Source organism: Botrytis sinoallii, assembly GCF_014898435.1.
Source record: "Botrytis sinoallii strain Bc 23 chromosome Unknown BSIN_001, whole genome shotgun sequence".
Taxonomy (NCBI): domain Eukaryota; kingdom Fungi; phylum Ascomycota; class Leotiomycetes; order Helotiales; family Sclerotiniaceae; genus Botrytis; species Botrytis sinoallii.
In genome coordinates, this window is record NW_024066028.1 from 3,573,752 (window position 1) to 3,592,851 (window position 19,100).

Sequence of the window (19,100 nt, forward strand, 5' to 3'; positions counted from 1 at the left end):
TATTTAAATAAAGAATGTCCGAACTCTCTCCGTCCTCTCACCCACCAACCGTTATCCGTTGGGCCCTTTCAGACAAACCGACGAACACAGCCTGAATTCTCGACGAAAAGTTTCGAATTCGCGGAAAGAGGTTAAAGAGAAAGCAGCGGTTGCAATTGGGATCGATCTATGGTACCATTGACACTCGTTAACATCATGGCGAGCAGATGCGCGAAAAACACGAGGTACCAAGCCGCACTTAAAAAATAAGTTGAAGGGAAGAAGGTTTCCAGTTGTGCGAGGAAATTTTCTTATATCTCACAAATTTTGGCGGGTCCGAGCTAGTTGGAAGACTAGGCCGAATGAAGATTGGTGTGATTGTGCTGATATCTTCATGCCTTATATCTTAGTCAGATAGTTTATCCTCCGAAGTCCCGAATCTCGAAGGCTTAAAGTCCCGACGCCTTCACTACGTCGTACCTAGGTATTTTCACAGCCGACTTGCCACGCTATTCCTGACATTGTAGGCATCCATTTAACTAGGTACTACTAGTCTATCGTCCAAATGATATTCCATATGATGTTGAGTCTAGAATTCTAAAAGTCTAAAAGTCTAGACTTCGTCAATCAAAACTCTATTTCGAGAGGAACCACTATATTGGCATACAAATACACACATACACACACGCGCGCGCACACATATGCACAATATTGAACAAGTTTGATATCGAACAAGTTTAACATTATGATACTCAAGTTCCAATAGTATGAATCTATTCAGTCATACATCTGTCATTTATCTATTTTCCTTGAAGGTTGATTACTAGGTGGGTATCTATTCCTCATTAGTAGGGCCCGTTGATATTTCCAGATCTTATAGTATGTCACATGTGGACTAAGTTGGTCACTACAGTGTACTTCCAACATCTCGAGTCACTACTGTCAGTCTTACAAAGTTAATTTTCTATGCATCACACTCTACCAGACTGTGTATCTTTACTTGATTGTAAGAGCAATGCAACTATTTCACTTCTTCGGTCAGCCTGAGTATAATGGAAACCAACATTATGACTGAAAAGAAGCAGTCAATAGCTTCTTTATCATCATGGCCAGTGCGGATTTTCTATCCCGCCTGTCTCCTGTGAAGAAAAACGATGCTTGGACCACATCATCATCAGATCTTCTCCCCGAGCTCCAGGTGGACGATCAACAGTCAACTAACTACTTTGTATCTATCTTGGCTAGAACCGGCCATTCTTGAACCACTAACATATGATTTGCATTTGGCTGTACAGGCTTTCTCCATTAAAAAGTTTTCAAGCTTGTGGTTCGATGACCTACTTGCGCACGAAGGGTACAGTAGTCAACATGACAGAAGCCCGGCCTTCTTAATCATCGATCTTTACATTGGCGTAAGTGCCGTTTTGCTAATCTGGACCCTTTTTATGATAAATGATGTGCATGATGGGTGATCCTAGCCTAACCATAGACTACGGAAATCAGAGGATTTCACACCACTTTTACATTCCACTCTAAGCACCTCTGTAATTTAGTTCAAAGCGAATATTGTTTGAATCCAAAGCAATTTTCTGATTCCACCCTCCTCTGCAACCTTTAAATCTCGACGCTGATTGCGACCTGCATGAGCCGGCACCTGCACATACATATAGGCTGCAGTTTCCGTAGAGACCGGTTCCGGAAAGGGCAACCAGCTGGTCACCACTTTGGCTGGGCGTCTTAAGGCTTGAATACTTTCTGAGTGATTCTAGGCCATACCTTCCGCAATCAAAGTGCAAAACAACTGCATTTGATGCTCATTGCACCTGATTGACGACCATTCTCCCTCGAACCGATGAACAATCCACGTTTTATACCACTCAGATCTATGTGGCCAGACACCGTAGATCATCCCTATCACTATGCCCCTCATGCCGGTTCTTTACAGAGTAAGCCTGCCGGAATTCCTCCGTCTATGCGTTCGAAAGGAGGATGCTGGTATGCCTTTCTTCTATCCGGGTTTTGTACACCAACTAATTTAAGTGTAGGACATGTAGAGCTCGTAGTTCGTATTCTATCGCATCCCTCCAAGCTTTTTATACTGGTTACTATAGCTAATACTTTTCGTTCCATAGAGGTCAAGTGTGATGAAACAAAGCCCACATGCCAAGTCAGTAGCTATTCTACTGGGGATCATGCATTGTATCATATTACTGACATATCTCTAGCAATGCCAACGTCTATTTCATCTTTGGTACAGTCGCTTCTTCTCTTTGTGTGTAAATAAATGACTGACCAGCATAGTGACTGGGAACCAAGAACCAATTTCAAGTATGAAACAAACAAAATTGTAGCCCGTACGCCAGGGGTTTCTTTGGACAGTAGCTTGGTCTGGAATCGTATGTTTAGCGGAATCACTTTGTTCTTCAAAAGTCCTATTATTGACGTCTTCAGCATCCGCTTCCACTACGCCTCCGCAAAGCAATCAACCAAAGGAACATGACAAATTACCACCCTATAACGAATTGTCAAGCGACGAGCAACGTGAGAAGAAGGCTTCCTATTACCGACCGGGAATGTATACCTTAGCCGTTATACCGGAAAGTTTTGATGGGTTACTGGAGTACGAGACCAAAAGCTCACGCCCAAGAAGCTTTGGTACGAACAGACATCGATTCCAGTCAACCAGGCCAGACGTTGTTATCCTAGAAAGATTTGTAGGATATCCGGGTAGTCGTAGCCAGTCAGAAAAACCACTCTCCAGGAAAGCCAGCTTGGAAAAAGTTTTATCTCCCAGCGAGCTACCCATCACACTTGTGGATAGAGAGACAGACTCATATCTACTGGATCATTATCGGAATGTACTGGCGAATCAGATATGCTGGTTGGCTGAACAAGCTTCGGGGCCAGATATATTCGAAAGATACTCTGCAGATTACCCTCCTGTAAGTGAAACAAAGGCATCAAATCTAGACACTTACTTATAGAGAAGTTACATCTTGCAATCCTGGCTTTGTCTTCGCTAAGTCTATCTCGAACGAATCATATACCTTTTGAGGACGTTTTGTGAGTAAGCCTTGTCATCATCGTGAGAATGCACAAATAAAATTGGCAATCCTGGTACTTGACATCGAGAGCTAATATCAACGAAAGAAAACGATACCATATGGTCATTACCACGTTGGGCAGTTCACTTAAAACCCAAGAAGACGCCTATTCTGATGGGGCGCTGTTCACACACTATTTACTTTTACTATTTGAGGTAAGTCAGAGAAGCACTTCGCATTCGAGGTAGATTCATAATTGATATCTGTGGTCCTTTGACAAACGCACTTATTAATGAATGGTACAAAGGTTGCTGCGACCGGACATCGTGAATACAATATGTGGGAACAGCATTCCGATAGAATTCTACGTATTCTTCAGCTTCGGCAGAAAGCTTATGGTAAAGAACCACATGGATTCATCATTGTTGTAAGTGTAATCTTTGTTCTTAGATTCCCGATTCCAAGCCCCTGCCTTATGCTTCGCCCCCCCCCCCCCCTTTTTCAAGGCATCAAATACTCTTGATTGGAAAATTTGATATCAGCTTCTAAAGATGGAATCGGTACGACAAGCTATTCGAAGTTTTTGCTTGTACTCGAACATTATAAAACTTTGATTGTAGGGCTGCAGTGCGTACTATTGGAAATCTGCCCTTTTCTGCTTTTCAGAATAGCAGCTACTTGCCGTCTAATTACGTTTACCTTCATAAGAGACAATCACTAATACCGATATTATAGTTTACCTCATATATTGACATGTATGCTCTTCTCACCACTACTGGCACAGGGTCTTTCAGCAAAGCCATTCTCAAGCAAAACATGCTACCGCCTCCCGAAGACGCTCTGGAGAACCGATCGCTTAACATGATTTTTGTACCGGAAGCAATTCGCGAGATGCCCGATTTGCTGAGGATGAATCGAGAACTAACTCTGATTGCCCTTGAAATGGCACAGACGGGACGAAATATGAAATTTGAAGAAAAAGATGACTCAAAGCCAAGAATCGAAGTTAACATGAATCGATGCAGATCCATGCATGATTTGCACATACTTCTGATGGAATTCCATGACAATTGGTCTGGATTTGTAGAAAGCAAGACGCCGGAAGAGAGCTGGCTTCGCGAATTGGGACAACTTCCAAGCGGACCATTTACTTGTAGAACACATGTTAGTTTTCCCAAGTCAATACAGAAGGACACCCACTGACAGAGCTAGGCACAGTTATTTTATCGAGCTTGTAAAATCTACTATCACACAAGTATGTATCAAGGTCAATCTTTGATAATAGCAGCAGAAGTGGAAGAACAACTCTCTTCATGTGCCAGAGAGATAATTTTAATAGCCAAGACGATGATAGATCTAGGGCGTCTTGGAGCTAGATTCGTAGTATTCCCTATTTTTATGGCGGGTATAGCATCTCGAGTGAAGGAAGAGAAACAAAGTGCTCTAGAATTTCTTCGCAGGTTGGAGGAGACAAGCTTTGGTTCGAATACAACCACCACGAGAAAGTTACTCGCATCGATAATCGAAAAACAAGAAATTGCGATCGCTGAGACGGGAAACCCTTTGTGTGTTAGTTGGATTGAAGAATTGGAATCGAGTGGACAACAATTAATTTTGGTGGGCTTGTAAGATAGATCATCGACAGGGTATGGGGTTTGCGGTGTTGGTGGCTTATTGTAATGGGATGGCATGAGACGGCGTCAAAAACTGATTTGAACAATCAAATGGTCTTGGGTAATTCTGGTCGTTCTGGCCATTCTGGTTGTTCTGAACTATTACTTGTAGGGTTAGAACTAGATCAGATAGATTACACTCTATCGATGAGAATATGGTAACAATAGTAGTTACTAGTTATTAATACTGAAAACATCACATTATATCAAAATATCATGGATCTGTTGCACAAGTTGTTTTAGAATCTTTGTATCTGGCTTCTGCATCTGCGAGTGGGAGTAGAAATGCAGATAGATACAAAGGCATCCTCCCCCGTCTTTCAAAGCTTTGCTGATATAGTTATTCCAATTTATACGTATAGTCGCTTTTATAGTCTTATATTACTATTTTACTTCTAGAATGTGGTCTAAATGGTACATAGAGTACATTACCCTTATGCCATACAAAAGCTTTCCGTGTATAAGTCTTGATACAATAATTTTCTCGCAAGCTCTTAAACATTCCAGGTTATACAAATTAACCTCACATATCCCAATTGGGTAATGTTGTAGAAAAACTACATTCATAGTTTTAGCCTTGTTTTCATGAGGCTGCAACGACCCGGAGCGCAAACCTTTGTCTGTTGTGTGATTGGTTGATATTGCCCCGCCGCCTTATGTTATCAGGTTGCAGAGGGGTGACGATTTCGGATGGTATCGATATCCACATCTGGATGAAACAACATTTAACTCATTTGTACAAAAGAAGATCTAGGTTGAATCAGTTGAAGTCACCACCACCTACTCACTTGCGAAACTGAACCGTATAAACTGCACGCACCATTTCAAATCATTATCAAAAGCTTACAATTCACGAAACTCAACTCTTCTTCTCATTATCATACTTTCTAGCTCAAGCTTTCAACCGCGAAGGTTTCTAATTATTCCAGGTCCAACATCTTTCTCTCATTTCAAATTATCATACCTTCTTCATCGCACACACAAACACGAATCTAGTCAACCATTCTTCGACCGATCATTCATCATGGATGACCCCGTCGAAGCTTTTACGTCCATTACAGGACAATCGGAGGCTGTGGCAAGAGTGTACCTTGGAATGACCGACAACAATCATGAACAAGCAATAGGATTATTCTTCGAAGCTCCCGAACTTGCAAGCCAAAATGCTGCTTCTCAACAAGCGCCGCCACAAATACCTACTTCTACCAGACCACAAAGATCTACGAACCGCGCCCAGCAAAATGCAACTGGGGTAGTCGATTTGGATTCCGATGACGACATGGAAGTCGATGATGATAATAGCGATGGCGACTCTGAAACTGCAACAGCTGCCGCTATTGCACGTGCCGCGGAAGTTGAGGACGATGCAGCTATGGCGCGGAGAATGCAAGAAGAGCTTTACAGCGGTGGTGATGCAAGTGGCGGATTCGATGCAGAAGGCGTAAGAGCGCCTATCGCAAGAACAACGGAGACGCTTGTCGGTGGGCCAGGAGGATGGGATGGAGATGATGCCCTGCAAAGCGAAGTCTTGGAGCAAATGAGACTCCGGGCTCAAAGACAAACTAGGGCGGCTGCCGGTGGAGGCTCAGGTAAGGACAATGATATAATATTTTTAGTATTTTTCTTTACTAATATCGAAACAGCTCGAACAGGAATTCCGGGTGGACGAGTGGCTCCATCGATTTGGGACCAGGAAAACGAAGATACAGCACGAGCGGTCACAGGAGCAGAAGGAACTAGTAAGAGCGCCCGTCTTGCAGAGCTTTTTAGGCCACCATTCGACCTCATGTACAAATTGCCTTGGGACTCCGCTCGCGACGAGGGAAAAGAAAACGGAAAGTGGATCTTAGTCAATATTCAAGATAACTCTATCTTTGACTGCCAGTCATTGAATCGCGATATATGGAAGGACCCTGGAGTTAGAGATGTTGTGAAGGAGAATTTCATATTTATGCAGTATTCCAAGGACGATCCACGGGGCAGCCAATACATTCAATATTACTTTCCCCAGAAAGATAGCGAGGCTGCATATCCTCACATTGCGATCGTCGACCCAAGAACTGGAGAGCAAGTCAAGGTTTGGTCAGGGCCTCCAGTACCAAAGCCTGCAGAATTTCTCATGCAACTGGTTGAGTTCCTTGACCGATATAGTCTCGATCTGTCCAAGAAAAATCCCGTCGCAAGACGAAAGCAAGAGAAGACAAGCACGGTAGATGTCAATAAGCTCACTGAAGAGGAGATGCTTAATCTAGCGATGCAAAATAGTCTCGCGAATAACGGAACAACGGGACCTAAAGCTGATGATCCAGATGACCTCACAAAGAGTTTCGGAGACGTCAGCAAAGGAAAGGGTAAAGAGACTTCAGAAGAGAGCTCAGAGATAGCCGAACCTTCTCAAAATGATTCCAATTCTGGTGCAGAAGTCTCTCCTTTCTCTCAGATTGCTTCTGACAGACCGCACACTGAGCCCGAAGGTCCCCTTTCACAAAGCACGCGCATTCAGTTCAGACACGCCAATGGTCGTGTTGTTCATAGATTTAGGCTCGATGATACAGTACGTCGCATTTATGAATGGCTAAAGTCGGATCCACTGGAGGGGAAAGCAGGTGTCCCATTTGAGCTGAGAAGCGCAGGGAAAGATTTGATAGATTCTTTGGACGAAACAGTCAAGGCTGCGGGACTCAATAATGGGACTGTGATGGTGGAATTCATCGAGGAGTAAATGTTTTGAGAGTTTTGGAGATTATTGATACCAGAGAGATTGCTCGCATCGCAGGGCGAGATAATAATGAGCTGTTCACACCGTACATGGAAAAATACGCTTACTCCCCTGAAGTTGCTGATCTATTATTTCTCATAAAGAAAATCACATAGGGAGGGGGTTTCCCTTTTCTTACTTCGGCACCTCATCGTTGTACATAGACGGGACTTTCCAGCAATGCAAGGATTATCGGGTTCCTGGGCTATAGATTTATGGGAATGAGAAATGAGAATATCACGATATGAAAATATCTTTATTGACATGATAGCAGTGACATGATAGTAGTGACACTAATAATGAAGTTCTAGATGCTTGAATTACTATATTAGATTGATATAATTCTTCGGTGTTGCTCGAGTGACGTTTATGACATACAGTAGTAACCGCCGGGGGCCATACGCTACGCTTCTTAACCCCTGAAATTATTGACGTTTGGCGAAGTGGGCAAGTTAAGCTCGTCGGTTTCAACCAATTGGTTGAATGAGGTGGTTGGCTGGTAGACAAGATGCATGAATTGACAACAAAGACCAGTCATTTCATGAAAAAAATAAGCAATAATGTGTTTGTTTTCCTAGGATTTCGATTTGTTCCTGATTCTCTAATCTCAAATCTGGGAGTGCATAAGAGAAGAGTCATATTTATCATTAATCATTAAACAAATCAAAAAACAAATTTACCAACTAGGCCCATTCGTTCCTCGACAGCCAATGCATGCCTAGGTACCTTCCCCAGATTGATGAAACAATACCTATCCATCTCTACTTACTGTCTATCTATCCCGCGTCCACCTCTATTCGTGCATGCCGCTTCCCATAAGTTGCATTCCTCTAGATAGCTAGCTCGAGTTGCTTCTCTTCCATTTCTACACAATCATTCTTCTTACTCCTTTGCGAAAAAGAAAGCTTTCCATTTACAATATTTACGATTCTCAATCCCCGGACAGGCTTCGACATTCAATCTCTTTCTTCTCTATTTGATATAGTGATACACACCCTCGGTAGCCGTTGACCCCACCATACCATACCGTACACCGCGTTCACAGGCCCAGATCGCGATCCCCTTGTCCCTCTGCAGAAAAAAGGAAGAGACGGAACCAACAAACCTTCTCCCGTCTGTTCGTGTATGAGACGATACGTTATAACAAAGTAAAACTGATTGTGCCTGATACATTGGACGATAGGCCAAATCAATTCACTACTACAGCCCTTCCCGGGGTTTGGAGAGCGACGAAATATCAGCGGGGTGCTCCCAGTAAAACGCGGACAACAAACCGACAACACGACCTGACATCAGCAGTGGCGTTGTCTCATTTCTCTTTCCAACTCAAATCGATTTTGATTTTGAGTAATGGCGCATGAGATGAGTGGTGTTGTAGATCCTGAGACTTTGTATACAAAGCAGAATTGCATCGGTATGTTTGCGTACACTTTCATCATTCTGTGTAGAGGCTCATTTTTATAGGCGGTGGTAGTTTTGGTAAAGTTTACAAAGGGTATGGTTCTTCCTTCTGCCAATTGTCAATCCAATTTCTCATCTAGGCCATGTACTAACCTTCAGCAGAGTTGACAAGCGCACCGGGCAGGCTGTAGCCATAAAAGTTATAGACGTTGAAAATGCCGAAGATGAAGTCGAAGATATTATTCAAGAGATCTCTATCCTTTCCGAATTACATTCCCCGTTTGTTACGCAATACTATGGATCATATCTTAGAGGTTCGGATCTTTGGATCGTTATGGAATTCTGCTCGGGTGGTAGTTGTGGCGACTTGATGAAGCCGGGTCTGATACAGGAGGAATATATTTCGATTATTATACGGGAACTTTTGCTAGGGTTGGATTATCTTCATGGAGATAAGAAGCTTCATAGAGATATAAAAGGTTTGCATGATTTTCGGTGGGAACTTGGGTTAGATTCCAGGAGCTAACATCTGAGGACAGCTGCAAATGTTCTACTGGGCGCCAATGGACAAGTTAAACTCGCGGATTTCGGTGTTTCAGGCCAATTATCTGCTACCATGACCAAGAAGAATACATTTGTTGGAACTCCATTCTGGATGGCCCCGGAAGTCATCAAACAATCTGGTTATGACCACAAGGCGGATATATGGTCTCTGGGAATTACAGCACTCGAGCTCGCCAACGGCGAACCTCCATACTCTGATATTCATCCAATGAAAGTTTTGTTTCTCATACCTAAGAATGCGCCCCCAAAATTAGAAGGAAATTTCACCAGGGCTTTCAAGGATTTCGTCGAATTGTGCCTTCAACGAGACCCGAGAGAACGACCGTCGGCCAGAGAATTGTTGAAACACGCCTTTGTTCGGAAAGCCAAGAAAACATCATATTTGACGGAATTGATAGAGCGATACGAACGTTGGGCAGTGCATCACAAGGGTGACGATGATGACTCGGATAATGAACGAGAAGAAGCTCCCCGACCTAAGCCTGTCGATGAAGACTTGTGGGATTTTGGTACGGTCCGACCAGTTGGCGGAAGAGGGAATGGAAGGGTTGGGCTGAATACTATGGGAGAATCTGACACGAATGCAAGAGCATCGAGGCTATCAGAGGAGAATAATTATGCAGAGCGCCCGAGACAGCAGTCGCCCTCGAAATTAAAAGAACCAGGATATGTCTCGAGTATTGAAACTGTCAAAGCAACAAATTGTCCAGTAGATGCACAACCAAGGCAACCTTCTCCACAGAGACGGCCTGTTCCAAGTATTCAGACTTCAATGTCTCCTACTAAGGTCCCTCTTCCACCATCACCAGAAAAATTCAGACCTCCAGGATTGGAGACACCTAGAACGGCTGCGAGCTATATAAATAGACAAGTTTCTGATTCTCCTGATTATGATCGTACTTTGCAAGAACAACTCCAAAGAGATATGGGATTTCTGAAGCTCGGTGAGCCATCTCCACCGCCATTGCGAATACCCCCTTCTACCGCCCCAATACCAATACAGTACACGAATCAAAATACACCGCCTTCAGCATTACCACGGCCAAATACGCAACAGTCATTACCAAAACTTGCCCCTATCAAATTGCCTGAAATTCCTCCATTCCGTGGTAGCGGTCAGCCTCAACCACTGCAGCAAAGACTTCCAAACCAAGTACCTACTGCAGAGCCTCGGAAACAGCAACAGCAACAGCCACTTCCATTACCTCCCAACCCTACAGGCCTTCAGAATATTAATCTACGCCAGACAGGTCAGCAGCCATTACCTGCATTACCATCGAAAAAATTACGCAATACTCCCTCTCAAGAAAGTATATCATCTCAATCTTCTAGAGCTCCATCATCTATGCCTTCACCTGCTCCTGCTAGTCCAACCGGCGATCTTGATGCCTTGAACGATGTGATCTTTCCTGCGCTTGAAGAAGCACTCAAAAGACGTCAGTATCGCTTACAACATGCTTTTCGCACGACTGGAGCCACTCCAAAGCAACAAAGGGCACAAGCTGCTCATGAGAAATTACGAAAATTAGTTTATAAGCTTGCACATGTGTGCAAAGAAATCGACCATTGGGATAAACAGGAACCAGTGGGGATGGGGAAGGATGTGGATGTTTTCCTCGAGGGGTTGTTAGAGGAAATTTTGGTCAGGGTCGAACCAGCTGATGAGGAAGATGTGGATATGAGACGATGAATGGATCAGTGCACAATTACGAATCTTTAATGTACGATGCATGAGGTATTAGGAGTGAGGAATGAGGAATAAAGAAGACCCAGGTAGGGTCTATCATGATGGATGGATGGATCGGTTAAGTACAAACTTGATCGAATTCTACGATATGAGGCGTTGGTTGGCAGAATTGAATTTGGTATTCCAAGAGAGGATTGAGGGGTTTTGTGTCAAGTACTTGGTATCGAGGCTTGCTAGAGATGTTAGGTATTAATATTATAAAATTGAAGATGATGACTCTTCTGGAAGAAGCTTCTTCTCATCTATCTAATCAATCAGTCATCCATTCACAATCCCTTAATTGTTATTCTTTTGAATATCACTGTGTAGTGCAGGCACCTTAAGTGAGTGACTCAATGGCACTGGCGTGGGCGATGTGATAGATTGTGTGTTTGAGAAAGTTTTCCATCAATTTGAACACTTAGAAGTGGCTGGAGTATTGAGAAAGTTCTAGATGAATTTAAACATTCAAAAGTGGTTGGGCCATTGCTAAAGGGGTTCTGGGGACTGAAATACATAGTTATAGTTGCGAGTATTGATCGCTCGCTCACTCTTCATAGTTATTGTTCTCAACGGGCGACGTCTTGTGAGATATTCACACGCACTTCTCGCTTCACTTTTGCGAGTGGTGGTTATGGATACTTGCTTCATTTCTCTTCTCGCTTTTGAGCTCTGAGGTGTGTCTGCGGAAGTTGTTCATCTTTGGGGTATGTAGGTAGGTATTCTATTAAGCAGTTTGAGACATTCACTGCTTGGTCTTCTTGTTGCTCCTGCTGAGCAAAGCTTGGTTGCTTGAGCGCTTTCTGGATTTGGAAAGGGAAATTGGAGTTACCCCGCTTTTGGTTTGAGTTAGTTGGGTAGTTACCTGCTGTCGTTCATCCTCTTTCAATCTTTAACTTTTCAACTTACAACTTGCAACTTTGGCTCTTCGAAAACTCATCTTCAACAACACCATTATCTTGCTTGCTGGCGCTGACTTATTGCAAACGCTTGCAAACGCTTGCAAAAGTGAGCTGATCTAGAAGCTTTACTATTCTCTTTTTACCTTTGGCTCCTCAGTTTGCTTTACAGCCTTCTGATTCACTGAATTTTGTTTCTTATTTCCGATATTGGTTTCTTTGAACTTGAAATACTTCTTCAGATATCAACCGACTTCGCGCTGGCTTTCTATTATTACCCATTATCTCTAGATAGGTGATTTGATACATAGTAATTACCGCCAACTCTTCCCTCTGGCTTCAAGACTATCTACTTTGCGCTTTAGTTTCAACCTTCGATCATATTTTCTTCGACATCTGACCTCTTGTCCCCTCCGAAGACTTGACTTTTGACTTTGATAGCAAGTCTCTCTCGACATCTCAATCCCAAGTGTTGACTTTCTATCGCTATTTCTTGCTCGCGCGGAAGTTCCTATCTAGCATAACCAAGGCCAATCTTTTAAACTATCTCTCATCGATAAGAGTGATACCTGGGTATCTTATCAACTCGATCTTAAAGAGGGAAGTCATTCTTTCTTTAAGCTTTTGATTTAAAGGCAGAATCTCATTGCCACTCCGAGGAACCAACATTGCTATTCTAATTTATCCTTTTCATATCTTCGGCAATTCATTACTCGGTAATACTGAATTCCTTGCTGGGATTCCACAATCTATCTCATCATGATTGATAGTATTAGACCCAGTGGTCAAAACGGTTTGTCTCAGGCCTCCTCGTCTATGTTTTCAAACACTCTCGTTCTTCGGCCATCAAAAGAAGAAGCGAAGAGAGTCGATTTCCAGATTAGCGATATTATCGACTTGGAACTCCGCGATAAAGTTGCAGCAATGCTCCCATCCTATCCATCATACTCTCTTCTATATCTTACTTATGTATTAGTTAAGAGCAATGGAAAATCGGACGCGGCCCGAGATTTCCTTCACGATACACGCCATAATAGAGATCAATATCTACCGATCATTTACATCACAAGTTTAAAGGAAATTGGGGATGTCACGATGCGCGACAAAGTTGAAAGAATTATCAATCTGGCACCGGATGTGACCATCTGGTGGGCTTTTTATGCCCTGCAAGTTTGTGGGGGATCTCTTGATTGTGCCATTGGCCTATTATTTGAGGGTGTTGTTGATGCTTCTAAGGACCCTGCGATACAGGTAGCTCTTGCATCTACTAGGCGTATCAGTCCGGCAATCAGTCCTATGAATAGATTAGATGAAAGCTTATTTGTCGATTCGTCGTCAGATTCAGAAAGCTCTTTTTCTAGCGACACTAGTGGGAACGAGCCGACCAAACCCACTTTATCTCCACCTGAGCTATTGCACCAAACACCAAACAACTTATTCGTCGACACTAGCGACGATGAAAAAGACCCTAAGTCAGAAGAAGATAATGCAACTTTGCGTGCCAGCCCCGACTACACCAACCTGCGAAAGCCACCTATCGATAAAGGTAAAAGCGTGGACAAATCAGACCCGGAGGATTTTAACTCCGATATTGAGATGAGCAGTATTCCACCCTTTGAGGAGAGTCCTCGGGTCAAGAGACATGAGGAACAGAACCGCACTTGCAAGTTCTGTGGGACGGAACTAAAGAACTGGTTGATGCGAACTAGTCACGAGAAATCATGTCGTATGAAGACGAAGCGAATTTGTGTCAAGTGCAAAAAGGAAGTCTCGAAGTCGAATATCAGAAGGCACGAAGCCAGTTGTGATGGTCGTCAAACCTCAAGACGTGATGGCCCAGAATACGAAGTCCGTGATTCAACAAAAATGAACGCTTCTCGTGACAGTTCTCCGGATTTCGATTTATCCAATTCTATTACAGAAGATCAGCGTCAAAAAGTGAAGGAAATGCAAAAATACCTCCCTCACTTTTCGGTTGATAAATGCATCGAGTCCTTAGCGTTGTGCGATTATAATGTCGAAGAGGCTATAGCTTTGGAGAGGGAAACATCGACTTCAGATGACGAACTTGAAAGCCCCGACGTTCGAGGTTCGTGTAGCCGGAAGGATGTTTCGTTAAAGAGAGGATTGGGAAGCACGTCGGTAAGTTGAGCGCAATCAATGATATCAGTGTACAACTTCTGACAATACTTAGGTTGAGCGTGTCACAAAGAAGGCACGTATCCAGGTAGGCGACGGAGATACCAGTTTAGAGCCCGCGAGCCAGTGGATTAAGTATGTGCCCACTTCCCATTGTTCGAACGGCTAATGGACATTCTAATCATGCTTTACAGAACCACCTTTTCTGGTCTTTGTCAAAACTCGGCTAACCTTACAATTGTCAATCTCTCTGACTCGAAAGTTCGTTCAGTTCCGACGAAGCTTCTTTGCGACAACTCGAAATGCTTAAAGAACCTGATAAATTTTTCAGGAGACGATGTTCAAAAGGAGATAAGGCTCTTTGATGTCGAGTCAGATCTCTTTGATGCGCTCATACAATATATGGTCTGTCGCAACGTCTCATTTGGTTCTCGATTAAGCCAAACACAGAAGATCACTTCGATCGTAAACTTCATAGTTGCCGCAGACGATCTCGAAGTTGCTGGACCAGCGACTACCATGCTTCCGGTTCTTGAAAGAATTCTGAAGGAAGAACGAAAGGGACCGTCTCCTCCAACCTTTTTGAAAGGTGACCACGTGGAAAAGGTCTTTTCGACTCTTGGAGCCGGTCATCCCATTCCAAAACTATTCGTCAGTGCATCCGTGCGGCCGTTTCTCGAACACAAAATTGACAACACTTCTGTCGATGAGGACTTCGACGGCAGCTCTGAACTCGTGCCAGGCGACATCGAAATCTATCGCAACAAGCCAGCGCATCTTGCATTCAAGTTCAATAATGACTTCAGATCGGCTCTATTATTAAAGGTCTTTGAAACTACGAGCACTAGGGAATGTCGACAAAACTATACGCGCAGCAAAAACCCCAAGAATACTACCACTTGGTTCACCGATCCGCTTGACGATAGCCAATTCACTATTTGAGCCGGTCGATCTTTTCCTTATTGAGATCATCTCATATGCCTTCTGGTTTTCTTATTTCGTCTCATCGCTCAGATGCTCGCGTCAGCTCAGAAATTGTAGTAAAGAGAGCTTGCTTTCGGGCCTGGGTATGTTCAATCATGATCTGGTCTCGCTCAGCAATATTTTCGGTTGTTCATTGGAAATCCCCTTTTTGACCATCAGTACTTATTTCCTTCCGAAAAGCATTGCGAGGAGGAGGTTCGTCAGGATATGAGATGAAAGTTCCAGAGTGCATCTCCACTATGCGCCCCTAAAAATAAACGGAGAATGGATGAGCGGAAGTTATTTTTATGGTGGAAATTCGAAGGCCAGGCGGAATGAAGTGTTTATAGAATAGTTACAGATGATTCTAGGAGATGAGTGAAATGAAGATAATTTTATTTGATATTGGCTGTGAAGTAAATGATCCCACGTACTACAAAGAAAACATTGATAGCTCCCACAATGGTGGTATGAATTATAATCCGACATAACCTTGGAAGGTAGAGTCACTGCAATTCTTTGGTTCACATCAACTTGACGTGTTTGAGATTTGCAATCAGATTCAATGATTAATCTATAATCCAGTTCTATTCATAACACAAAGCATTCTGGTATCAATACTGCTCTTTTCCCACCAAAGAAAACACTTCCTACATCAACAATCTCCAAGCACCCAAAATCAATGCCGCCGTACCGGTACAAACTCCCATCAACCACTGCAACGTCTGAAACTTAACACCCTCCAACTTTTCCCTCAACCCAGCTACCTCCTGCTCAATCTTTGTCTCCGTTTCCTTGATTTTAAGATCTTGAACATTGGCCTCCTCTCTTATCCTGCCTTTTTCCAAATTCAAATCTAATCGAACGGAAGCTTGGGTTCGGGAAACCTCGTCCCGCAGACGAGCATTCAGTTTAGCGAGATCATTGGTGAGCCGCTCGTGAGAAGCGCGGGTTGTGGATGATTCGGTGGAATCTGCAGAGAGAAGTTCACTGCGGAGGGCGGCGAAATCAACTTTTTGAGTGTAGGTTGCGCGAGCGGCATCTTCGCGGAGGACCATTGTGCGGGTTAGGTTTTGGATGCTGGGATGGAGGTTAGTTGACTATGGTGAGAGCTTGAAGAGAGAATGTGTATAGGAGTGTAGATCATTACCTTTCTTCAATAACATCGCTGAGTACTTTCATCATAGCCACAGCTTGGGGTTCTGTGAATCCCTCATCCCGTAACCGTTGAACAAACTTCAGGGTGTCGAAATGGTGGTCTCGAGATTGACGAGGGGTTGCGTGGAATGCTCTTCGACATGATGGTTCTTGTAATATGCTAGTTCGAGCTTTGTGTCCGCTGTCTACGGATCGTACTCGATTGGATATCTGCTGACTAGAAGTATGTCTTTGTGAATTTCCATTCTTGTTTGCTGCCGCGCTGAATGCTCGAATAGTATGCGGGGGTAATGAGGATCGTGTCTGCCAGCTCAATTTGGGGAGTAAGAACCGCGGTAGTGTTTGTACGGAATTTGCAATTGGCTTTGCCATTGTGTTTCACTTCTCTTATAGATTTATAGAAAGTAAAACTAGCTTCGAACCTTGTGCAATTCTTTCCAATTTCCATTCAAGATGAGTTGTGTTCTCAAAGATATTATTGATTGATACATCATGGCCGGCAGTATCCGTTAGTCACCGAAATAGCGGAAGTACGGTGACCGAGATTGTTAATTTTCTCGGTTGAGTCACCCACTTCAAAGAATATTATCTAGATTCGAAATCTTGCCCATTCACAGTCAACGAGGAGTATTATCCACGACATTTGAATCATCTCTCGAATTTAAGATCGTATCTTAGGGAGAATCTTGAGTTATCTGAAATTATTTCAGCCACCATAGATAGCTCCACATAAAGGAATTTCACCCGATTACCCCGCTACGCAAATATTCTAGCAAACAGAACAGCAAAAACCCACCAGAGAACGACCACCCAACATGGCTTCGAACGGTGACAAGTTTGGAAACGATCTGGAATCTGAATCCGATTCTAACCCAGGATCTCCTAATCTCGATGCGCAAGAGGTTGACGACAATGTAGAGGATATTGACGAGAAGCCCATCAAATCCGCATTAAAGAAATCATCACATAAAGAACCTGCGCCAGCTATTGTTCGACCTACCTTACCACCCCAAACAGAACCAAAAGACTTGGATGTCAAGTCCCTGACTCCCCTCACCCCAGAGATTATCGCAAGACAAGCAACTATCAACATTGGTACTATTGGACATGTGGCGCACGGAAAGTCAACTGTGGTGAAGGCTATCTCTGGAGTACAAACTGTTCGTTTCAAGAACGAGTTGGAGAGAAACATTACGATTAAGCTTGGTTATGCCAATGCAAAGATCTACCAATGCGATAACAAAGAGTGCCCAAGACCTGGATGCTTTAGAAGTTATAAGAGTGAGAAGGAGGTTGACCCACCCTGTGAAAGAGAGGGATGCAGCGGTACCTACAGACTTTTGAGACACGTATCGTAAGTTATCATTGCTTGCACTTTTACGCAGCGGCAATAGCTAACATGTTACAGTTTCGTCGATTGCCCTGGTCACGATATTCTCATGAGTACTATGTTGTCTGGTGCAGCCGTCATGGACGCCGCTCTCTTACTTATTGCTGGAAACGAAACTTGCCCCCAACCACAAACCTCGGAACATTTGGCAGCTATCGAAATTATGAAGCTCGACAAAGTCATTATTCTACAAAACAAGGTCGATTTGATGAGAGAAGAAGGCGCAAACCAACACTACCAATCGATATTGAAGTTCATCAGAGGAACTGTTGCAGGAGGAGCACCAATTATTCCTATCTCCGCCCAACTGAAGTTCAACATCGATGCCGTTAACGAAGCTCTTGTTTCCAACATCCCTGTTCCACCAAGAGATTTCACCATGGATCCACAAATGATTGTTATTCGATCCTTCGATGTTAACAAGCCGGGTGCTGAAATTGACGAATTGAAGGGTGGTGTTGCTGGTGGAAGTATCTTGCACGGTGTCATCAAGTTGGGTGATGAAATCGAGATTAGACCCGGTATCGTTTCTCGCGACGAAAAGGGAGGTGTTAAGTGTCAACCAATTTTCAGCAGAATCATTACTCTCAACTCGGAGAACAATGAACTGAAATACGCTGTTCCAGGAGGACTTATTGGTGTTGGTACTCGAATTGATCCAACTCTTTGCCGTGCCGATCGTCTCGTTGGTTTCGTTCTCGGTCTCAAGGGTCGTCTTCCTGATATCTACATTGAAATCGAAGTCAACTATTATCTCTTGCGTCGTCTCTTGGGTGTTAAGACTGCTGATGGTAAACAAGCCAAGGTTACCAAGCTCACCAAGAACGAGGTTCTCATGGTCAACATTGGATCTACTGCTACTGGTGCTAAGGTCATGGCTGTCAAGCAAGATGCAGCCAAATTGCTCTTGACTAACCCAGCCTGCACAAACATTGGAGAGAAGGTTGCGCTAAGCCGTCGTATTGAAAAGCATTGGAGATTGATTGGTTGGGCCACTATTGCTGCTGGTGTCACTCTTGATCCAAGCACTTCTTAAGCGGGTGGATAGGTAGACGTGTGTAATATTTTCACACATAAAAGTAGAAATTTCAAGATGGAAGTGAAAAGAAGAAACGCAGCGATGTATTTTGTGACGCAAGTGATGTGGTGATTTGATCTGATGGTTAGGTGGAAGGGGAAATAAAAGGTCTCAATCTCTTTGGACTCTTGGCTTCTTCTGGTCTGGTCATCGCATGCATACTTGGTAGTCGAGGTCATGGGAGGTTGATAGATTGGGCATTCAAAAGTTACCTAGCTCGATAATGAAAGAATCTTTTTTTAACAGTGTTTATGATGATTTTGTTGATGAGTTTGTTGATGAGTTTCGGAGTGGAGTGAGGTTGAGATTGAGATTGATTGAGATCGAT

At 43.5% G+C, this 19,100-nt stretch overlaps 6 protein-coding genes across 6 annotated transcripts; 5 read left to right on the top strand and 1 right to left on the bottom strand.

Annotated features, from left to right (window-relative positions):
• Window positions 1-1,864: 1,864 nt before the first annotated feature.
• Window positions 1,865-4,652, top strand: EAF02_000800 (uncharacterized protein; the record flags this gene model as incomplete). Its single annotated transcript, XM_038896848.1, has 11 exons — window positions 1,865-1,974; window positions 2,025-2,041; window positions 2,112-2,146; window positions 2,205-2,230; window positions 2,281-2,375; window positions 2,431-2,921; window positions 2,969-3,042; window positions 3,130-3,238; window positions 3,331-3,450; window positions 3,759-4,187; window positions 4,236-4,652. 11 exons carry the CDS (start codon window positions 1,865-1,867, stop codon window positions 4,650-4,652), a joined length of 1,923 nt encoding a protein of 640 aa, XP_038763707.1.
• Window positions 4,653-5,446: 794 nt separating this feature from the next.
• EAF02_000801 (uncharacterized protein) lies at window positions 5,447-7,728 on the top strand. Its single transcript, XM_038896849.1, has 2 exons — window positions 5,447-6,285; window positions 6,340-7,728. The coding sequence occupies exons 1-2, from the start codon at window positions 5,721-5,723 to the stop codon at window positions 7,416-7,418; spliced, it is 1,644 nt and encodes a 547-aa protein (XP_038763708.1). The 5' UTR covers window positions 5,447-5,720; the 3' UTR covers window positions 7,419-7,728.
• A 1,076-nt stretch (window positions 7,729-8,804) lies between these two features.
• Window positions 8,805-11,109, top strand: EAF02_000802 (uncharacterized protein; the record flags this gene model as incomplete). Its single annotated transcript, XM_038896850.1, has 4 exons — window positions 8,805-8,868; window positions 8,919-8,949; window positions 9,018-9,334; window positions 9,395-11,109. 4 exons carry the CDS (start codon window positions 8,805-8,807, stop codon window positions 11,107-11,109), a joined length of 2,127 nt encoding a protein of 708 aa, XP_038763709.1.
• Window positions 11,110-12,803: 1,694 nt separating this feature from the next.
• Window positions 12,804-15,125, top strand: EAF02_000803 (uncharacterized protein; the record flags this gene model as incomplete). Its single annotated transcript, XM_038896851.1, has 3 exons — window positions 12,804-14,186; window positions 14,239-14,318; window positions 14,378-15,125. 3 exons carry the CDS (start codon window positions 12,804-12,806, stop codon window positions 15,123-15,125), a joined length of 2,211 nt encoding a protein of 736 aa, XP_038763710.1.
• A 671-nt stretch (window positions 15,126-15,796) lies between these two features.
• Window positions 15,797-16,676, bottom strand: EAF02_000804 (uncharacterized protein; the record flags this gene model as incomplete). Its single annotated transcript, XM_038896852.1, has 2 exons — window positions 15,797-16,226; window positions 16,297-16,676. The coding sequence occupies 2 exons, from the start codon at window positions 16,674-16,676 to the stop codon at window positions 15,797-15,799; spliced, it is 810 nt and encodes a 269-aa protein (XP_038763711.1).
• A 443-nt stretch (window positions 16,677-17,119) lies between these two features.
• EAF02_000805 (uncharacterized protein) lies at window positions 17,120-18,730 on the top strand (the record flags this gene model as incomplete). The annotated part of the gene is made up of 2 exons (XM_038896853.1): window positions 17,120-17,658; window positions 17,713-18,730. The coding sequence occupies 2 exons, from the start codon at window positions 17,120-17,122 to the stop codon at window positions 18,728-18,730; spliced, it is 1,557 nt and encodes a 518-aa protein (XP_038763712.1).
• Between the last annotated feature and the right edge of the window lie 370 nt (window positions 18,731-19,100).

Excerpts from the sequence above, each read along its gene's own strand:
- EAF02_000801 (XM_038896849.1), top strand. The coding sequence starts at position 5,721 with ATGGATGACCCCGTCGAAGCTTTTACGTCCATTACAGGACAATCGGAG. Across the intron at positions 6,286-6,339 it reads GGCTGCCGGTGGAGGCTCAG|CTCGAACAGGAATTCCGGGT; the intron begins GTAAGGACAATG and ends ATATCGAAACAG.